This window comes from Lissotriton helveticus, chromosome 2_1 (genome assembly GCF_964261635.1).
Source record: "Lissotriton helveticus chromosome 2_1, aLisHel1.1, whole genome shotgun sequence".
NCBI lineage: Eukaryota > Metazoa > Chordata > Amphibia > Caudata > Salamandridae > Lissotriton > Lissotriton helveticus.
The window spans coordinates 580,647,432-580,666,619 of record NC_136059.1 but is presented as its reverse complement, the minus strand read 5'-3'; the positions used below and the strand labels follow the sequence as shown (position 1 = coordinate 580,666,619).

General features: G+C 44.0%; 1 protein-coding gene across 1 annotated transcript in view; it reads left to right on the top strand.

Moving 5' to 3' along the window:
- ARHGEF28 (Rho guanine nucleotide exchange factor 28) overlaps positions 1-19,188 on the top strand; it is a 1,107,856-nt gene that overhangs the window by 1,032,922 nt on the left and 55,746 nt on the right. The window contains exon 36 of the mRNA XM_078675262.1: positions 6,163-6,442. Within this exon, the coding sequence (XP_078531388.1) occupies positions 6,163-6,442 (280 nt within the window). The remainder of the gene's footprint in view (positions 1-6,162; positions 6,443-19,188) is intronic.

Genomic DNA, 19,188 nt, shown 5'->3' with positions numbered 1-19,188 from the left:
CAGATCTTTCCATGTTTCTGCGGGCAACCCCGTGCCTGAAATACCGCTACTTCAGCTGATATACATTTATCTAAGGCTGTTTTCCATACCGCCTCCCCGTCGGGAGAGGAAGGTTTCCAATGTTGCGCAATGTCGCTCTTGGCTAGGGAGATTCTGGGAACTTTTAGTACATAAATTGCACCCCAAAGTTTCAGTCAGGTCACAAAAAGCTGGAAGAGTTTATAAAATTAGTGACTATGAATGTGGAAATCAAGTACAAGAAGATATAGTCATAATAAAAAAAAAATTATTTTCATGTGATCAAGGTCCAGGTGGGACCGAAACGCGTCATGGCGGCTTTGATGCAGGGTGTGTGGAAATAAAACTGGCACAAAGAACTTTTTGGGTCCGCGTGTTCATCTGCTTTCTGGAAAGGCTTTTTTGGTGAAGTACGATAATATATATATATGTATATATATATATATATATTTTCGCTTCGATTTTTCTACCATTCACCAGGAAAAAAGAAACAGCACTCGCGGGATACTTAGCATGGCAGTGTTCTTTATTAAATCGACAGACGCGTTTCGGTAATTCCCTTCTTCTGTGTCTAAGCGTAACGCACAGCGCAGCGCCATTTGTAACTCTTTGATCATGGAAACAAACATAGGACAGGACGTAACCCACAAAATTGTGTGCGCCATCTTGGATCATTGTCCACTTCATTCTATATATATAGAACATTCGGTTACATAAGTACATTGCTTACATTTAACAACATAAATATGAATACCAATTCTGTTTATCAGATGTATTCAAACAATTAGTTCGAAAAATGTGATCTTGCCGTGGATCGGCAATGGCAATCGTCAAGGTTGCCTGCATGTCCTATTGTTATCCTCTTACAATTGAGTTACCTCTACTGAATACTTATGCCAAACTTTTCAACTACTTATATCTTAATAAACATAATTGCTCCTTCATTACTAGAAAAAAGAAGATTAAATGCACAGGGAACCAATACATACAAAAAATAGTATCATTTTCGAGATAGAAGAATCCTTATATTACAAAACAAGACAAGAAATGAGCATCACCCTCATTATTTTGGAGGTTCATAATTTCCTATGTGCCCAAGTGTACCGCCAATTCTTCCCCACCGTTAAGTCCCTCCGGTCTTTTCGTTTGCAGAACCACAATATATCTAGACTCTAGTCTGCGCAGCCTTTGCAGTCTATCCCCTCCTCTTGCGTTTTCGGGTACACAATCTAGACAAAAATATTGCAGCATACTTCTATCGCTCTTATGTTTAATGAAGAAGTGGCGTGCTACCGGATAGGTGAAATCCTTATTAGTAATAGCACGCATGTGCTCCAGGATTCTCAGCTTCACACAATTGATGGTACTACCCACGTATCTCATCCCACATGGGCACTTCAGACAATAAACTGCAAATGTGGTCTGACAAGACATGAATTTGTTAATCTTTCTGCCATTTTTTAGTCCCTTCACCTCATAGGATAAAGTGCGTTTGCTGGCTGAACACGCTTTACATTTCCCACAGGGAAAAAACCCTTTAGCATCTCTCAATGTGCCTTTCTTCTTTACAATGGGTTCTAGATGACTGTGGGCCAAACCATCCCTCAAAGAACGGGCCTTTCTGAATGTGATCAGAGGATTCACTGGTACATCATTTCCAATGATGTTGTCTGTTTTTAGTATATTCCAGTGTTTTCTTATAGTCCCTCTGAGCCAGTCAGCATCAGATGAGAATGTGGTTACCATACGAAATCTTCCATCATCAGCTTTTTTGTCTCTTTTCTTAAAAAGATCCTCTCTCGGTATCTCAGATACTCTCTGGAGAGTGGTTGTGAGCAATTTCGTATTGTAACCTCTTGCCAGAAATCTATTGAGGCTATCCTTGGCTGCTGAATCAAAGTCAGACTTTTTTGAGCAATTGCGTTTGAGTCTGAGAAACTCGCCGTATGGTATACTATTGACCAATCTGCGGGGGTGGCTACTCGAGGCATGCAGGGTACTGTTGCCCGCTGTGGGCTTTCTGTAAAGACAACAGTTTATCTTGTTCCCTTGGATCTTAATTTGAAGATCTAGGTAGTTTGCTGCCACCAAACTAACCTGCCCAGTGAATCTTAGATTATTCTCATTCAGATTTAAAAACCTGATGTAGTCTTCCCCCTCCTGAACTGAACCATTCCACACCAAAATTAGATCGTCAATATATCTATACCACGATATAATCTTTTCTGTCCATGATTGATTCTCTGGTGCCCAGGCTACCTGCTCCTCCCACCAGCCCATGAATAAATTTGCGTAGCTGGGGGCGAAGCAGGAGCCCATGGCAGTTCCAGAGACTTGTCTGAATAGCTCCCCCTGAAAGAGAAAGATGTTATTATAGAGACAGTATTGAATCAGTTCCAACAGCATTTTGTTGTGTGTTGCGAATTTCAACTGTCTTTTTCCTAAAAAATATTCCACTGCAGACAAGCCTTGTATGTGGTCAATACAGGTGTAGAGACTGGTTATGTCCAGAGTGATCAAACAATAAGTGGCTTGCCAATCCAGTTTCTCTACATGCTCGATGAAATCTGTTGTGTCTCTGATATAGGATTTTAATTTCAGGACTTCCTCAAATAGAAAATGGTCCAAATATCTGGAAGGGTATATATATATATATATTACAAACAGGTTTTTAACTGAAACATTTTGTTCACTCATCATTTACATATGTAGTGTATTCATAATAAACAGTTAACATCACAAACCCTAATTTGACTCTCAGTAAAATATTTACACCAATGCATAATTAGTCTGATCAAAAAACTTTGCAATGGTCCCAAACGCAGACACACAGGAAAAATACTGTATAGTTCTCGAGTGTGTGGCATGCCTTATAGTATAGTTTCTCAGGTATTTCAAATGGGTATTTCTGTGAAGGCCAGTGGTCTTCAGGATGAATAATTTATAAAGAAGTCAAGTGACAGTGACATTATCATATTATCGAAAACAAGCATGGCGTTTGTTATCTATATCAATTGGATGAATATTCTTCCCACATCTACTTACTACGGTTGTGAAATGTTTTGAGCAAACATTATATGTGCCCGTCTTCTTCAAGGTGAAGCTAAAGGATCACATATTCATGTAGGAAGTGTCAAAAGAGTAACTGAATTATTATCCTCATGAGCAGCGATACATATTCAAGGAAAATATATTTTCCAGATTTACACATCGGAATATTTTACAATAGAAATAACATACTTGTCATGGAGCATGATCCAATTACATCATCAAGGCTAGTCAATAAAAATCACTACAGATTTAACCCCTCCCATGCTCGTGACGGAACCGTTCCGTCACGAGCCTCGGGTGGTCTGTGCTGGTGACGGAACGGTTCCTTCACGGCCCGCTCGCCGCGCCTGCGCGGCGCGAATTCCGCGCCTGCGCTGACGTTCTAATGGGCGGGCGGGTCCGTGACGGAACCGTTCCGTTACAAGCACAGCTCACCCGAGGGCCGTGATGGAGCTGTTCCGTCACGAGCACGGGACCGCCGCGCAGCCCCGCCTCCCCCTTAGCGCTGCGGCGGAATAGCCGCCGCAGCGAAGGGGTTAAAAGACAAAGTGCTCCTTTTGAAACAGCAAAAAATAATCCTTCCCTGAAGAACAACCAAAATAATTATCAGACAATTGGAAACCAATAATATTTAATATTTAATATGGATTCTATCTTCCTTAATACTTTTGAATGTATCTGTTTGTTTACCTTTTGGAAGTTCATTATTTGGGTTGAAATCTCTTAGGAAAGAGATAAATCTTACTATATTTTTAAACTCCACAAAATTACAATTTGACTTCTTCAAATCTTCTGTATAAAGAAAAGGCAGTGGCTCACCCTCCTCTAACCAAGCATAATCCATAAAGAAAGCATGAAGTCACGTGTCTGCTGTAGAATGCTGAATATACTTCCAGGTTTCCTAATCTCTATCATCATAAGCTGGATTTCTGGTTGGATACAGAGACCTCATGTTTTAAGACTTTTTGCAGTTGCAAAGCTTGCTATTCATAAAATCATAGGTTTTGAGACTGCAAAGAGGCAAGACACATTGTGAGACTGAAATTTGATATGCAAAATGCCATTTATGACGGATTGTGAATCAGGTGGAGAAGGGCCTGTGAATGTGAATCCCACCTCACCCTTTCCAGTTTCAATAAAATGTATCAATGTTTTGCAACTGCAATCTCGGTTGCAAACAATTGATACTATAATACAGACCTGTCAAAGCAAGTGAGCACCATTTACAAAGTGGAAATTGTTCCAGACTTGCAGCTACCACATTCTGAATGGTTGATGCTGGCATTATGGGGAGCGGTCAAAAGGCCAAGGGACCCCTGCATGCTCTCCCAATGCCATTTCATCAAATAGAAGGTTTTGCCATACTGCTACATTGCTTGTTCTGCATGACTGAGGGCTGTTTCTCCACTTTTCCTACTCTGTGTATGCCCTTTCGTGGAGTCTCATACACAGACACAACTGCCGTCAGTTGTTTTGTGGACTGTTACTGCCCTCAGTAGGTATTTTTTTATTTTTTTTATTTTATTGAATTTATATTGCGCTCAGCTACCCATAAAGGGTTTCCCGGCGCCAGGGACAGCCTAGAGAAGAGAGATAGGTATTTGCTGAAGCAGGGAAAGCAGAAAACATTTGATCAACTAAAACAGAAAAGTTTTTAGCTTTTTACGAAAAGCCAAAAGATTGGTCTCCGTTTTGAGCGTCAATGGAAGAGCATTCCACATCTTCGGCCCCAAATGGGCAAAAGAGCGACCTCCCATTTTTGTCAAGCGAATTCTAGGAATTACAAAATTTGCTTGATTTGATGACCTAAGGGAACGATTTGGCTGGTATGGTCGGACAAGATTGTGCAAATATGCAGGAGCAAAACCCTGACGGATCTTAAACATAAGGCACAAAGTTTTAAAAGCTACACGGTCAGCAATTTTTAACCAATGAAGGTCACATAGGGCTTGCGTTGCAGACATTCTGCGAGGAACATTGCACAGAAGGCGGGCAGCTGAGTTCTGCACAACTTGGAGAATATTCATTGTAGCTCTATCAGCTCCCAGATAGAGCACATTGCCGTAGTCGATACGGGACATTACAAGAGCCTGGACAACAGTTCGACGAGTAGACTCAGGCAGCATCCATAGGATCTTCTGCAACCAGCGTAGAGTATTAAAGCAGATTGCAGCGACCTTAGTTGCCTGTTGACGCATCGAGAGTTTCTCGTCGATTAGAAAGCCGAGGTTACGAACAACTGGCACGGGGGTAGGCAGTGGGCCCATATTACTAGGCCAATGTCTGGAACCCCACAGATCTTTATGTTTACCAAGTACGATAACCTCGGTCTTTTCACCATTGAGTTTTAGCAGGTTAACCTGCATCCAGGCTGCCACCCGAGAAAGGCCGATTTTAAGGGCAGAGGTGTCCTGAGACCTACTGTCAGACAGGGAGAACACGATCTGCGTATCATCTGCATAGGAATAAATAGACAGACCAGCGTCTTCTACAATCGTGGCAAGGGGTCTGATGTAAATATTGAACAATAAAGGGCTCAATATAGACCCCTGCGGAACACCATAAGCAGATGAACAGATCGCCGATTCAGCTTTGGTTGAAAATACCTGAAAGGTGCGCTCATTAAGAAATGAAGCCACCCAGGCGAGCGCTGATCCTGCAACACCAAGGGAGTGAAGGGACTCTAGAAGAATGGAATGCGACACGGTATCAAAAGCTGCGCTTAAATCCAATAATATAAGCGCAAAGGTCTCACCACTATCAATACCGTGTCGGAGTCGCTCAGTCACCCCCAGGAGTGCGGATTCGGTAGAATAATTGGCGCGAAAGCCTGATTGGGATGGATGGAGATATCCCGTATTATGTGGACTCTTACTGCCCTCGGTTATGTGGACTGTTACTACCATCAGTAGGTACGTGGACTGTGACTGCTCTTAGTAGGAGTGAGCCTGACTGAGATTTAAATGGAACTTCAATTTACACATATGAATATTATGCAGAACTTCTGAATTGACTTTGTGTGCTAGATATGAATACTGAGAATGAGTATCCGATCTGTAGTTTACTTTATTTTCTCTCTTTTGTGTCCCACAGGTTGTGTCCCATACAAGGAATAACAGTTTACGCAATGAAGAATCACTCTACATTGACGAAGCCATAGGACACATGTCAGTGAACAGCCTGAGCAATTCAAACCCACAGCCTTTTTCTGCGGATGATTTGGCAAGGACTAGTGCACTTCATTCTGACCATGTAGTAAACAATTCTAATTATTCGGGTGTCACAAACGAGCAGTGGCGCTCAAGCAGCTTGTGTCGTACAAGAACAGAATACCCATCCCATCTCAACAAAGGGAAAGACATTTATAACAATGGTAATTATCCATTCGATTTGGTTCATTTTGAGAGGTAACAGGAAGAATGTTGTATGTTAGATCCATGATAAGTGTTTATTGAGAGACAAAAATAAATTCTAGACAGTTAACAATAAGGTAAACAGCTTTTCTACATTTTTACTTTGAAGAGTAATGGAATGACATCAGATTGCAAGAGCATGTAAGTGAGTCATGAAGGTTATTTATGAAGCGGTAAGAAAGGATATGGAGCGTAGTTCAACTGAGAATCACTTTCTGAAGTATATTTCAATTGACTTGACTGAGCACAGTCATGAAGCAGCATCAAGGGTTGTAGAGAGACAAGAAAGTGTAGGTTTGTCAAATGATGCTGATATTGCATTTATGTTCTTCCTTCCATCATATTGTAAAGAGCTGTGATATCCTTCAGGATCTTGTTCGCGCTATATAAAACAATAAAGGATGCAAGAATAAATATCTTGCTATAATTTGAGATGGGGAGATGGGGGATAGTTCATTTATAGATTTGAAAGAATTAGTAGTTTGTATGTTTCCTTGTTTTTTGCTGATAACCAGTTAGTTTAATGATTGAGTTATATAAGAGTATGCATAGGACAATATAAAGGGTTCTTATAGCAAAGTGTATTATTTTATCCAAAGGAAGAATGTGTTTTGACGAAGGCAAAAGCAAAAGGCTATTGCATTTATCCCACCTGGCCAGGTTAGTGTTTTAACTGAAAGAATGGGGTCGTGGGAACAACTTTTGCAGACATTAATATATAATAATTACTTGGATACATATTATACATATCCCCCAAGAGCACAGTGGCTTTTCGCACCTTTGAGGCATTATGGTGTTACTGAAAGGCCTGCAGACAGCTGTGCAGCCCCCCCACACACATCTTACCCCGGCATTATCACAAAGGGGTGCTCCCGCATTTGCATCAGGCATGACTCCATACTAATAAGGGAAATCTTTCCTTTTGCACCCCGCCATATTAAAGATACAGGTGCAGTGACAAACATACCATCGGGGGCACATAGACTCTGCACCAGATTTGCGGTAACACACACAATCAGTGCACCCTGAGAAGCATCCCTTGATAGAAGAGTAGGGGGATCCATGGATCCACCAGACACCCCACTGCAGGCATGTACAATCACTGCATCCACCACTGGGGTGGGATGCCTGCCTACCTTTGAAAGTGAGTCAGCAGACCCCACCTCCTTTCATACTGAATGGCCATTGCATTGTCAGAAAAAGATGTAATTCGATACTGTAGACGGGTCTTTTTAACCAATTGTTTTTCAAGGCATATACAAGAATGTGTTTTTAAAGTTTTGTAAAATCTCTAGTATGTAGAGAGGGAGAGTGCATGAGTGGAATTGGATTCAGGAAGAGCATCCAAAGAAATGTTATTCATGATAGGAGTGGTGATACAAAGAGAAGGGCTTCCATGACTTTGCAAATGATTGATTCAGTCTTTGGAAAATACTTCTTAGTAAAAAGGAGAATATTTGTGGCTGAGACATCCGTTGCCTAAAGGTAGTAACATTGTGGTACTGTTAATTGGTAGTAGGTTTACAGGGTGAGTTTCAGGGAGGTCCTTCTATCATATAACAAAGATAGAAGCAAAAATAAATTTTTAGAGGACAATCACCTTTTGGAGTGAAATTACACTTTGGAACAAAGTCACCGAAAGAGAAAAAAATCACAGATAGGAGCACGATACGCTTCAGAACAGTGTGTATACAATGGCAGCCCACTGTTTGAGCATTTAGGTACAACACCAAAGAATTTAAAGATGTGTCGTTATTTGTAAGTAAGCAGAGCAGGTAGTTTTTGCAGTTGAATTCAATTTCAATTCATCTTCATTGGGATACAATCCATAAAAGATACGAAGATTTAAAAAAAAAAAAAGAAAAAACAAGGCAACTCCACAAATATTAACATTAGAGTTAGAAGTCGGAGGACATCCATAAAATCGGTTCGGTATTGAGGCAAATAGTGTACATTGGATACAATAAATATACATGGGTGTTTGTCTACATTAGCAAAAGTCATATGTCTTATTATAATTACAGTATACAAGATGAATATATGTTTTTTAATCTGGCTCAAAAAGTATACTTCTAGATAAATTTATGTTTTCCTTTGCCTTATTGTGGAAAAGATCAATATAGACACTGCAAAATATACTCTACCATACTTAAATTATGTAAAATGTTAAAAGCATCCTTGAAACAAAACAATCTATTTGCAATAATAACGGTTTTAAAAATCGTTTACCAATATCCTGGTAAAATTTGCAAAATAGAATAAAGTGCTAGTTAGGTTGAGCAGTTTTGCCATTACATGGACAATTTGGTAGATTCTTTGTCCACGCCCCCCATTTGTGGGAAAGGTTCTTTGAAACGCAAAGAGCATAACTGAAGCCTAGTAAGATAAAAACCTATCTTGTATGCTAGTTACAGATGATAAATAACTTTGGGTACCACTAAACAAGTGGCAACTAAGATTACACTTAACAGATGGTTTAGCGCTCTCACTGGTTTCACTCTTGTCCTCTCTTAGACCCATAAGGTACTATAATATAAACTATTACATTGGTCATCCAGAGTAAATATTTACATCTGTAGATTTTAGGAGGCTTTTCACATGAGCAAACTAGGTAATTTTATCTCTGTCATCTAGATCCAAACCGCCCTCAATTATTTCTTTAGTAAACTTTATTTCAGTTTTAGCCCATTTCGTGCCATGTCAAATGTCCACTAGTATAGATAATGTCTTCTATAAAAGGGATTTCTAATTCGTTGTGCACAATATAAGATGACGAAGATCGTAGTACGGCCAGAAATCTACTTAAAAAGTTGCTCTCCATTATTTGTAATACTTGTGGATTTAACAGACCCAGAAAAGCAGACTAATACATTTGGTTTTATGTAACTAGGATTTCATGTATGGGTTTGCTTCCGATTTTGGCTGCAAGTCTAAAGATGGCCTCTGTTGCTCTAGAGAATTTAATTGTTGCTATTTTCAAATGGAGGTTTCATGTACCCTTATTAGAAAAATGAAGACCCTGGTAGGTGAAGCTGTCTACCTCTACTAGTTTATGTCCTTTAGCAACGTGAGTTCTCAACTTCACTTTGCCTGTTCCACAAGCCTTCACAAAAGTTTTAGTTAAATTTAATCTCATACCCCAGTCCTCCATAAATATAGTAAAACCTTCAATCAAACATTGTAATCCATATGCGGTCAGCGATAGCAGAACTGATTCATCAGCATACTGGAGGACTGGGACTACACGTTTGCCTATTTTATTGGCAACAGCAGCCAGTTTTTTAAAATGTGCTTCCACCCCGTTAATATATAGTGAGAACAAAAGTGGGAAAAGGACACACCTCTGGCGGATACTTCTAGTGATTCTAAAACATGGGGTACACTTATCGTTAGCACCGTAGCGTACATGACCAGTCAAATAACTTTGGACCATATGTATCAAGCAAATTCGCATTCGCAAAGGCCGAAATTCGCAGAATTTCGGCCTTTGCGGAATCAAATTTGCTAAATGGAATGTATTAAGCAAAATGTGGTGCAAAATAAGGAATCGCTAAATTTGCAATTCCTTATTTTGCAATTGCATTTAAGGAATCACACATTTTGCGATTCCTTAAATGCAATGTATGTAGCAAAAAAAATTAGCAAAATACCCATAAGGAATCGCAAATTACCACCAACGTCTAGTTGGTGTAAGTTGCGAATTCCTTGAAAAATGCAAATTTTTGCATTTTTCAAAGTGCCATGTGAAGCACATACATGCCCATAGGGCATGTATGTGCACCACATGTGCACCCATGCATATTTCAGATGGGGCAAAAGGGTGTCCTTTGGACACCCCTGCACCCTTGAAATTTTTCTCAATTTGCGATTTGCAAATTGCGAATCGCAAATTGAGAGTAACGTCCCATTCATTCCTATGGGCCTCCTGGCCCATAGAAATGAATGGGAAAGTATTCCTTAATTGCGATTCGCAATATGCTAATCGCAAATAAGGAATTTTAAGTAATCGCAAAAAAAATGCGATTTTGTACATACATACCCATTTGCGATTCTCAAATAGCGATTTCTTAAAAATCGCTATTTGGGAATCGCAAATGGGTATCTTGATACATATGGCCCTATATAGCTGTGATAAAAAAGGGGAAACATTGGTTACATCACAGTGTTCACACTGCAATACCTTTACAACGCGGGCATTACAACACAAGTTATTACAATGACTTGCGCTGGATGGTACTCAGTATGATTTACTATTCCAACACCTTCCCTACTGTAACGTAGGCTGGAGTTGGAATAGTAAATCATACTATTCCTAAGTCCAGCGCAAGTTGTTGTAATAACTTGCGTTGTAAAGGTATCGTGGTGTGAACACCGCAATGTAACATAAAAATATAACTATATCTAGCGGGGCACCCAAATCGGCCAATACTCTCCATAGCTTAGTGTGGTTAACCAGGTCGAATGCACTGCTTAGATCGGCAAAGCACAAAAATAGGTGACACTTTTTTGCTATACTTTACTGTCTCACAATCAGGCTTAAGTTGATACATTGCTCCAGTGTGCCAAGTTCACTTCTAAAACCGACTGGCGAGTTGGTGAGCACCTAATTGTCTGACTCCCAGGACTTGGTTTTTTCTAGAAGTATCCTGTCCAACAACGTGGCGGAGGAATCAAGAAGGGAAATTGATCTATGACATTTTGCTTCCCACCATCACCTTTTTAGGTCTCGCGTCAGCGAAAGACCTATTGCTGCCTAGTTAGCTCTGAAGGGACCACAGACCGGGGCACGAGCGCCGATTGCACCTCGTGGACGCGCATGCCCAGCCCCGTCTCCCGAGCCGTGCACATCTCAGGTAGTCAGCCATGCCTCTCAGTCGCGCGCGCTCACACCAGCCAGCTGCCCATACACGCACCAGCCACGCACACACGCAGCAGCTGCCCACACACGCACCAGCCGCCCCCAGCCCCGCACACACGCACCAGCTGCCCACACACGCACCAGCCGCCCCCAGCCCCGCACACACGCACCAGCTGCCCACACACGCACCAGCCGCCCCCAGCCCCGCACACACGCACCAGCTGCCCACACACGCACCAGCCGCCCCCAGCCCCGCACACACGCACCAGCTGCCCACACACGCACCAGCCGCCCCCAGCCCCGCACACACGCACCAGCTGCCCACACACGCACCAGCCGCCCCCAGCCCCGCACACACGCACCAGCTGCCCACACACGCACCAGCCGCCCCCAGCCCCGCACACACGCACCAGCTGCCCACACACGCACAAGCCGCCCTGGCCGCGCACACACGCACCAGTCGCCTGAGCCTGTGCACGAGCCCCCAAGGCACCAAGTCCCACTCACCGGGTGTCATCTCCTCCGCCTCCATTGACGTGGCTCACCACTTTTCTGCCACCACCGCCGGGCTCCCCCTCCGGCATGGGAGCCCCGCGTTACCACTTCCATCTCGGCGTTACACTTCGTGGGCACGGGCTTATGGCGGAAGTCCCGCCCCACAACAAGCATGACGCTGCCGGACTTCCGGATTTCGCACCAGATCGGCTTGCCAGGAACTCAAGCGATTTCCAGGTACTTGTGTTTTATGGGCTCCTTAAACAATGACAAAAGAGGTATAGCAGTAAACAGGTTTGAAGTTGGTCAAGTAGGGTTGAGCTCATCTCACCACCAAATGGTAAAATCCAACTGGTTGTCCGGATAACCACAATGAATATCCACGTCGAAAATTTAGTAGGTGAAATTCGATTGATTTTTGTCTATCAAAGAGTTCTGAAAACGCCAGTGGATTTAACTATTTGGGTGTTCAGTGAGGCGAGACACTTCAGTCCAAAAATATAGGAAATAAATAAGTGATACTTGACAGGAATCTGTGCTCAACTTTCACGTCGGAAGTGTTTTTAGTTTTTAAGAATAACAATAATACCAAAAACAGCAAAAATAATAAGTCTTTCAGCCTGACTAGTGCATATTTTCCAAGCCCTGCTGTGTAGCTAGCATGTGGTTCCCTCTGGGACTTGGACATCTTAACTGGCCGTGATGCAATTTCCTGTGTCTCGTGCTGGTGGGCTGAGGAGCTGTCAACACTTCCGGCCTCCTTTGTCGACGATACATGGCGGCCGAAGTGAGTGACTTGTTAATATTTGATGGCTTCCTGCAGTCTGCGGATGGCGCAGTATAATAACGGCATAATATTACATAATGTGATTTTGGCATCGATGCAAGAAGCTCTAATAGTCGCAATTCACATCTTGCATCTGAAGGGCTGAAAGATGAGGAGACGTGGGCTCCTTAGCTCTGACACGGCTGCCTGCCCTTACAGAGAAAGGATGTGCAGTGTTGAAAGGCCTTCAACCAGCAAGACGATATGAGCCCCCTGGGTGGGGGCTTTGAGGGATTCACAAAAACCCCCAGTAATAACGCACTTTTTATGGTGCAAGTCTTTTATTAAAGTTTTATAGTGAACAGGTGCCCTCACTACATCCAAGAAGCTGGTAAGGGGATGGGTTGGGGGGCGAGAGAGGGAATCGTTGTGAGGGGAAAAGGGCACACTTGAGGTAGAAGGGGGAAGGAGATAGGCGGAAGAGAGAAGAGGTGGGGAGAGCTCAATGCAATAGTGTCTCTAAGGAGTGTGAGTCTACTGAGGAGGTAGCCACCTGCAAAAAATAGCATGCAGCCCCATCTTCTATGTGGTGGATGAAGATTCAGGGTTTGTGAGCCAGAGGACACGTAAATATCTGGGGCAGGTGAGTCCTCTGAATTCCTGCGCAGTAGCGGCTCGCACAGGTAAGGGCGGGGTGGAGGGTGGTGGAATTCGATAGACAACTGGATAAGTAATATTAAATAAAGAAAACCACTTACTTTTTGCTCGCCGCATTGACGATACGGCGAGCGTAAAGTAAGTGGTTTTATTAATTTTTTTAATATTACTTCTCCTGTCGTCTGTCGTATTCGCACTTATTTATGCCGTGCGAGCCACTACTGTTCCAGCGCCAAGAATTGTACACAGAGTGCCCACATTTGATCAAATTGCGGCAGGGTGTCCTCCACAGCTACTAGCATCTTTTTCATCCACTCTAGGTCACAAAGTTTGTGCATCCAGTCGGAGTGGGTTGTCGTTTTGTCTGTGACCCAATTAGCTAGAATCATTTGCTTTGCTGTGCAGAGCGAGTGTCGTCACTCTCTCCTTGCTGGGCCGCATGGAGTATGGGAGCACATTGGGTAAACCCAATAAAATGCAGCTGAAAAGCATGGAAGTTCCGTGTCGAAGATTCTGCCGATATCATGTAGGACTTCTTCCCAGTATCTATGCAGTTTGGGGCAGCGCCAGAGAAGGTGGGTGAGGGTGCCCGTCTCTCCTCAGGAGCGCCAGCATTTATCTGAAGTGCCCAGTTTCCATGCTGCTACTAGAGATGGGGTGTAATAATACCAGTAGTGAGTAATCTTGAGTAGGGTTTCCATTCCTGCCATGCAGGTGGCAGAGGAGCGGGTTCTATGCAAAATATCTGCCCAATACCACAATTTTTCATTTAGTGTACCATTACCGCTCTTCTGCTGTTTCAAAGTGCTGTACATAACATATGTCGTCATTTCCTTATTTAATGGTGCTCAATTTACCAACCTCAAAAACATGGAAGTCTGAGGTTTAATGCAGGACCCTACTGTAGAGGGGGGCTCTCAACCCTCCTGGGGCCCTTACTCCAACCCTTCCAGGGGCCCCTGTTCATCCCAAGGCCAATGAATATCAGTGAAATATGGGAGACTGCAAATGGCCCATTATTTTCCATTACACCACTGAGAATGCCTTTCCAGGATTCAGACTAGTGGAAGACAAATTACTACAAGTCAGTGTCTGTTATCTCACTGAGCTATCTTGCAGGGTAAGAGTGATAAGGGAATCCACCAAACTCATAGATTTCTACTGCTTGTCGACCAGAAACATATTTTTCCCTGATGGAAGTATCTCCACTCTGCCAGATCCTTATGAAATACGTGAATGTGTGGGTGTTTTTCATGCTAACTTAACACTCACTGCAGCCTGTTTTTTAGCATGCTATGTGGGCACACAAATTGGGCGTCCCAAAAAATTGACAAGGATTGTGAATAGCCATAAATGTATGATTTTTTGATTGTTCACTACCTTTTCAATTGCAACATTGTTACCCTTTATTAAAGGAGCACACATTTTCCAAACCTTACCCCTAAAGTTTGTGAAAAATCAGCAGGACGAGCTCATTTTCCACTGTACTAAGGTCCATCATTGAGGAAAACAAAAAAGTGATGATTGCAATGCTGGAAGTAATTTCAGCCACTGGTAATTCCTCTTGGCCGCATCCTAGTCCATTGTTCTCTATGCTCGCGCCATGCCACCTCTGACATGAACCAGCCAGGTGCCAATAGCTTTGGCCCTGCTCCAATATAGGAATCGTCCAGCCCGAACTGACAGGCTCCGTACCCTCTGAAATCAATCAAGTCGTATTTATAAAGCGCCGCTCGTCACCCCAGAGGGTATCCAGGTGCTTGCTGAAGGGCTCAGTCGAAAAGCCAGGTCTTGAGCCCTTTCCTGAAGTTGGTCAGCGAAAGGGCCCGGTTTTGACCCAGTGAAGCCTCGTCCAAGAGTTGTACCTTGAATCATGTGACGCAGTGAGCGCTGGACCATAGTCTTGGCAGGCATCGTAGGCCATGGCTTTTTTTCCCCAAAACGCCACAGAGATCGGAACCAGACATATGCAGATCAGCCTGGGGCCTGGTCCCAGCAGGAACAGTCGAGTCCAAAGGCGAACTGTCCGGGAATGAATAGCACACTTTATCCAGACGCCAAGAGATAATTCAGTGTATCGTGGCTTGTTTCAAACGGTGAATGTCGTTATATTATGCATCTGACACGGTTCGCCGTTTGTGCTCAGTCCCCAGCAGGGGTGCGCCAGCGCCGCCCAATCAAAGAGCTCGGTGGATGAGAGATTGCAGTTCTCTGCTCTCCTTCCAATGACGTATTTCCCGGCACTACCGCCTCTCATGAGGATGTAAGGTTCACAAGTGAGGACAACACGGCAGCCTGCCTGTCTCGGTTTCCTGAAGTCTACTCTGACATGGACTGAAGATGGCTCGCCCATGTGGAACATTTTCTCCTGAGGCCACCGTTTTCTGGGAGTAAACACGCGCTAAGCCCAAGACATTTTCGTCTTGTCGTAGCAGTTCTTTTTTAGGTCTCGCTGGCGTTGCAGCGCGAAGCGCTGCCGCCAACGAGACTTATAGCTGCCGTGTTTGCCTCCAAGGGAGCCAGACCTGGAGACAGACCTGTGCACGAGCAGACACCGGTCTGTGAATGCTCGGGAACGCCAACGTGCACGCTCACGGCATCACGCTCCTGTCCTACCGCGTCTCTTCCGAGGCGCGCTCCAGGCCGACTTGCGGTGTCCGTGCTCCAGCGTTTCTGTGGCCCATTTACCTCAGCATGGTACCAACGGGCTTGGGGGCTAGAGGTAGACGACATGTGGTAAGTGAGGGCCGGGGGGATTTGTTTGCTTGTTACTTATTGAGAGTGGTGGCTGGCGTGACACTGCGTTATGGTCACCGGCGGTAGATTAGCTCCGGCTGGGAAAGAATATCATTGAAGTCCGGGCCTTCGGGGTTAAGTTAAAGGCCCTGCACCGACCCCTGCCTTTCTTGCAGCCTTCTTCTAGCTGGGGCCGCGCCGTGGCATTGTACTTACTTGCACGCACTCAGAGGCCCTGTGCCCGAGCCAGAGGCAAAGTTTGCTCAGGGCAGGCCATGGACTCGCATGAAGTAAACAGTAAACTGTGAGTGTGAAGTGAACCAGGAGTGGTGACTCCGAGTCCAAGGCCTGCCTTGAGCCATCATGCTGCTATGTCTGCACGCACATTACGTTCTGAATATCTCCTAACCCTCCCCAGCCCGTAGATCGCTACTGTCTATGTTAACTGCTCCCTACATTCAATTGCATGAGGAGCAAGACAGCAAGATGTCCTCGAGAGCCCCAGTCTCTGACAAAGTCATCACTACAGTAGCACGTCTATAGATTGTGCTCTCCGGACTGTTCGGTAGATCTGTGGCTGACGGCTGACTCTGCAGTGATGTATTATATTCATATCAGCGCCTAAAGGATTCAGAGCGCTATATAACTGAGAAGGGCATTTGCGCTCGGTTTAATGGGACTTTCTTATTTTTAAACAATGCTGTCAGTATCTGTCTACATTAAGTTTAATGCACGTCTTTTTAGTTTTCAGTATTATTTATTTTGTATTCGGTGAAAACATTAAGTTTCAACTAGAATATTTCGATTCCTATTTAGTGTTAAATGTGCACCCACTTATGATTCCTGACAGTTTTCAGCACAATAACAAGCTGTTTTTCCCACAGGACTGCACTTGTATGAAAACATTAGATTATTGCGCAAAGGCAAGTGCTCAGTTCTAATTACTTAAGCAGCACGCCTTTATGTGACCATTCCCCCTCTCAGCCCCCCCCCGCTTCCACCCCCTCCCCCCCCCTTTCCCCGTTGCTGCCTGGCTGCAGGACAGAGGCCTGGGGAGACACTCGGAAAATGTACTGTATCTTCCAAAAAAAAAACGAGTCCGGTGCAAACAAAATTTAACATCTGCGTTCATGTATAATAGTACGTTTAATTGAAAAGTATGAGTCAAATCAACATTAATTGTTATGGATGTTTCTTTAGATTCAGTGAACCACCTTTGCAGGGACACTTCCAGAGGGTATAGGTCAGGACGCTTCCAAACTGTGCTCCCTTCCTTAATTTCCGTCAGATTTCTTTTGAATTGCACATCTCATATTTGTAAAAGTACATTACTATATCGTAATTATTTTGCGATTATGTACATTAGGCCTCTTCCTTGTACCATGTGAACGCACTTAAATTGAATTTAGATGCACAGCTGCTCTTCGTACAAGTATAAAATGTATTTTGTTATTTAAAAGATGTGACTTTACACAGACAAATGGATTTACTCACTAGTACACTTATGAGAGCATGCTGTCATTTGAAGTGTGTGAATATCTACACACAGTGGAAAGGAGTAGGTGATGTGATGCCTTGAAAGTAGGCAAACGCCCATAAGTTGCTGGTTTCTTGTGTGTGTTCTTCTACAAACGATTGTGAATTCCAGCCTTGGGTAATGTCAAATATTTACTTCTGTGTAGGTAAGAGTGGGAAGAGAACAGAAAGGGCTTCCTACATGAAAAGAAGAGTTGTGTCTATAGATTGTATAGTTGTGTGAGGCTGTAGATAAAAGTCAATGAAATATGCACAACGCTACAAAGTGAGACAGCAATTGCATTAAGCGCTATATGAAAAAAGCATGTTACATTGGTAGGCTGATGGTCTGACTCTGACGGAAGGAAACGGTGCTCCCAATCTGCTACTGAAATGAACGCAGCCTCTGCCAACTCCCGGGGAATTCTGCCTCCATTAGCCAGGGATGCCCGTGTCCACGCGCCGTCCTCATATGCGGTGCACAGACGGGCTGCCGGGGGGGATGGACCGAGGTCGGTGCGACCAAAGTTTATTTGCTGCAGTCACACCTGATCCCGTGCAGAGAAAGGCCCGTCGGAGCTCCGAGCACAAACAGAGGCCGAGACTGCGCCTGAGCCGGCAAGCGAGGCAGGCACCAATTTCGTGGGCGAATATTCTCATAAAAAATAATAAGATTACATTTTATTCAACACTAGCGAGGGGCAGGCTGCGTATAAATCTCTGAAGGGATTACTTGCACGGCAAGGAATCCAGTGTACATTCAGCCCTTGGTCTCTTTAGCTGCAAGGATGGAGTCGTGTATATTCAGTGTGTGGCCTCTCTGCTGGAAAGATGAGGCCACCCTTGCTCCGTGCACACTCCGTTACTAGCCTCTGCATACAGTGTGCAAGGCCTTTTAGTCCTTGGCCTTTGTTGAATGGGATGCCCTATGCAGGCGAAAGGAGTTCAGTCTGCTTGTTTTTTTTTTTAATTCTTTGAGTCCGTTGTACACTCCTGCCGCAAACCATGCTTCTGCATCCTCTGTTGTTCTCGTGTCCGTTTCCGCGCGCGCGCACACGCGCATCTGTCTGTATGTGTACGCTTGGTTGCACGTGTATTTTATTTGTTATTTCACAACCCAGTGTTCAAATCATCCCTTCACACGTTCGCTCCCATTTAGAGTGCACGATTCAACCCCCATTCACACGCAATCGCATTCGTACGTTTATCACTTGATCTATGAACGTGATAGTCTGCGGAAGCTACCGTTTAAGCGGCCAGGGGTTCCCAGTCCCATTTCCTACTTGCTGTGACAAGTCACACTTCTAGTTAAAATGTAGGGAAACCACAGAACGGGGCTTCAGCTGGTCAGGCATCCTTATATGTTTGAGAATCATTTCAGTCAGCCCAGTTCTGGGGGAATATTGTCCTGAATACTACTTATCCTAAAGACATGAGTGTATTGTCCACGGTAACCGCAGGAGGGATCCATAGTGCCTTGATATTAGGAACCTTCATTGAACCCACTCTGCCATTTGTGAATTAATGTACCTGTGCTACGCCAGGGTTGCACCAGAAATTGCTTGAATTATCCAGGTGGTTGTTCACGTCTGAGACATAAGGGATGAGAACCTCCCCTGATGCTGTCCACCCTCACACACCGCACCCTCATACACCGCACCCTCACACACACTGCACCC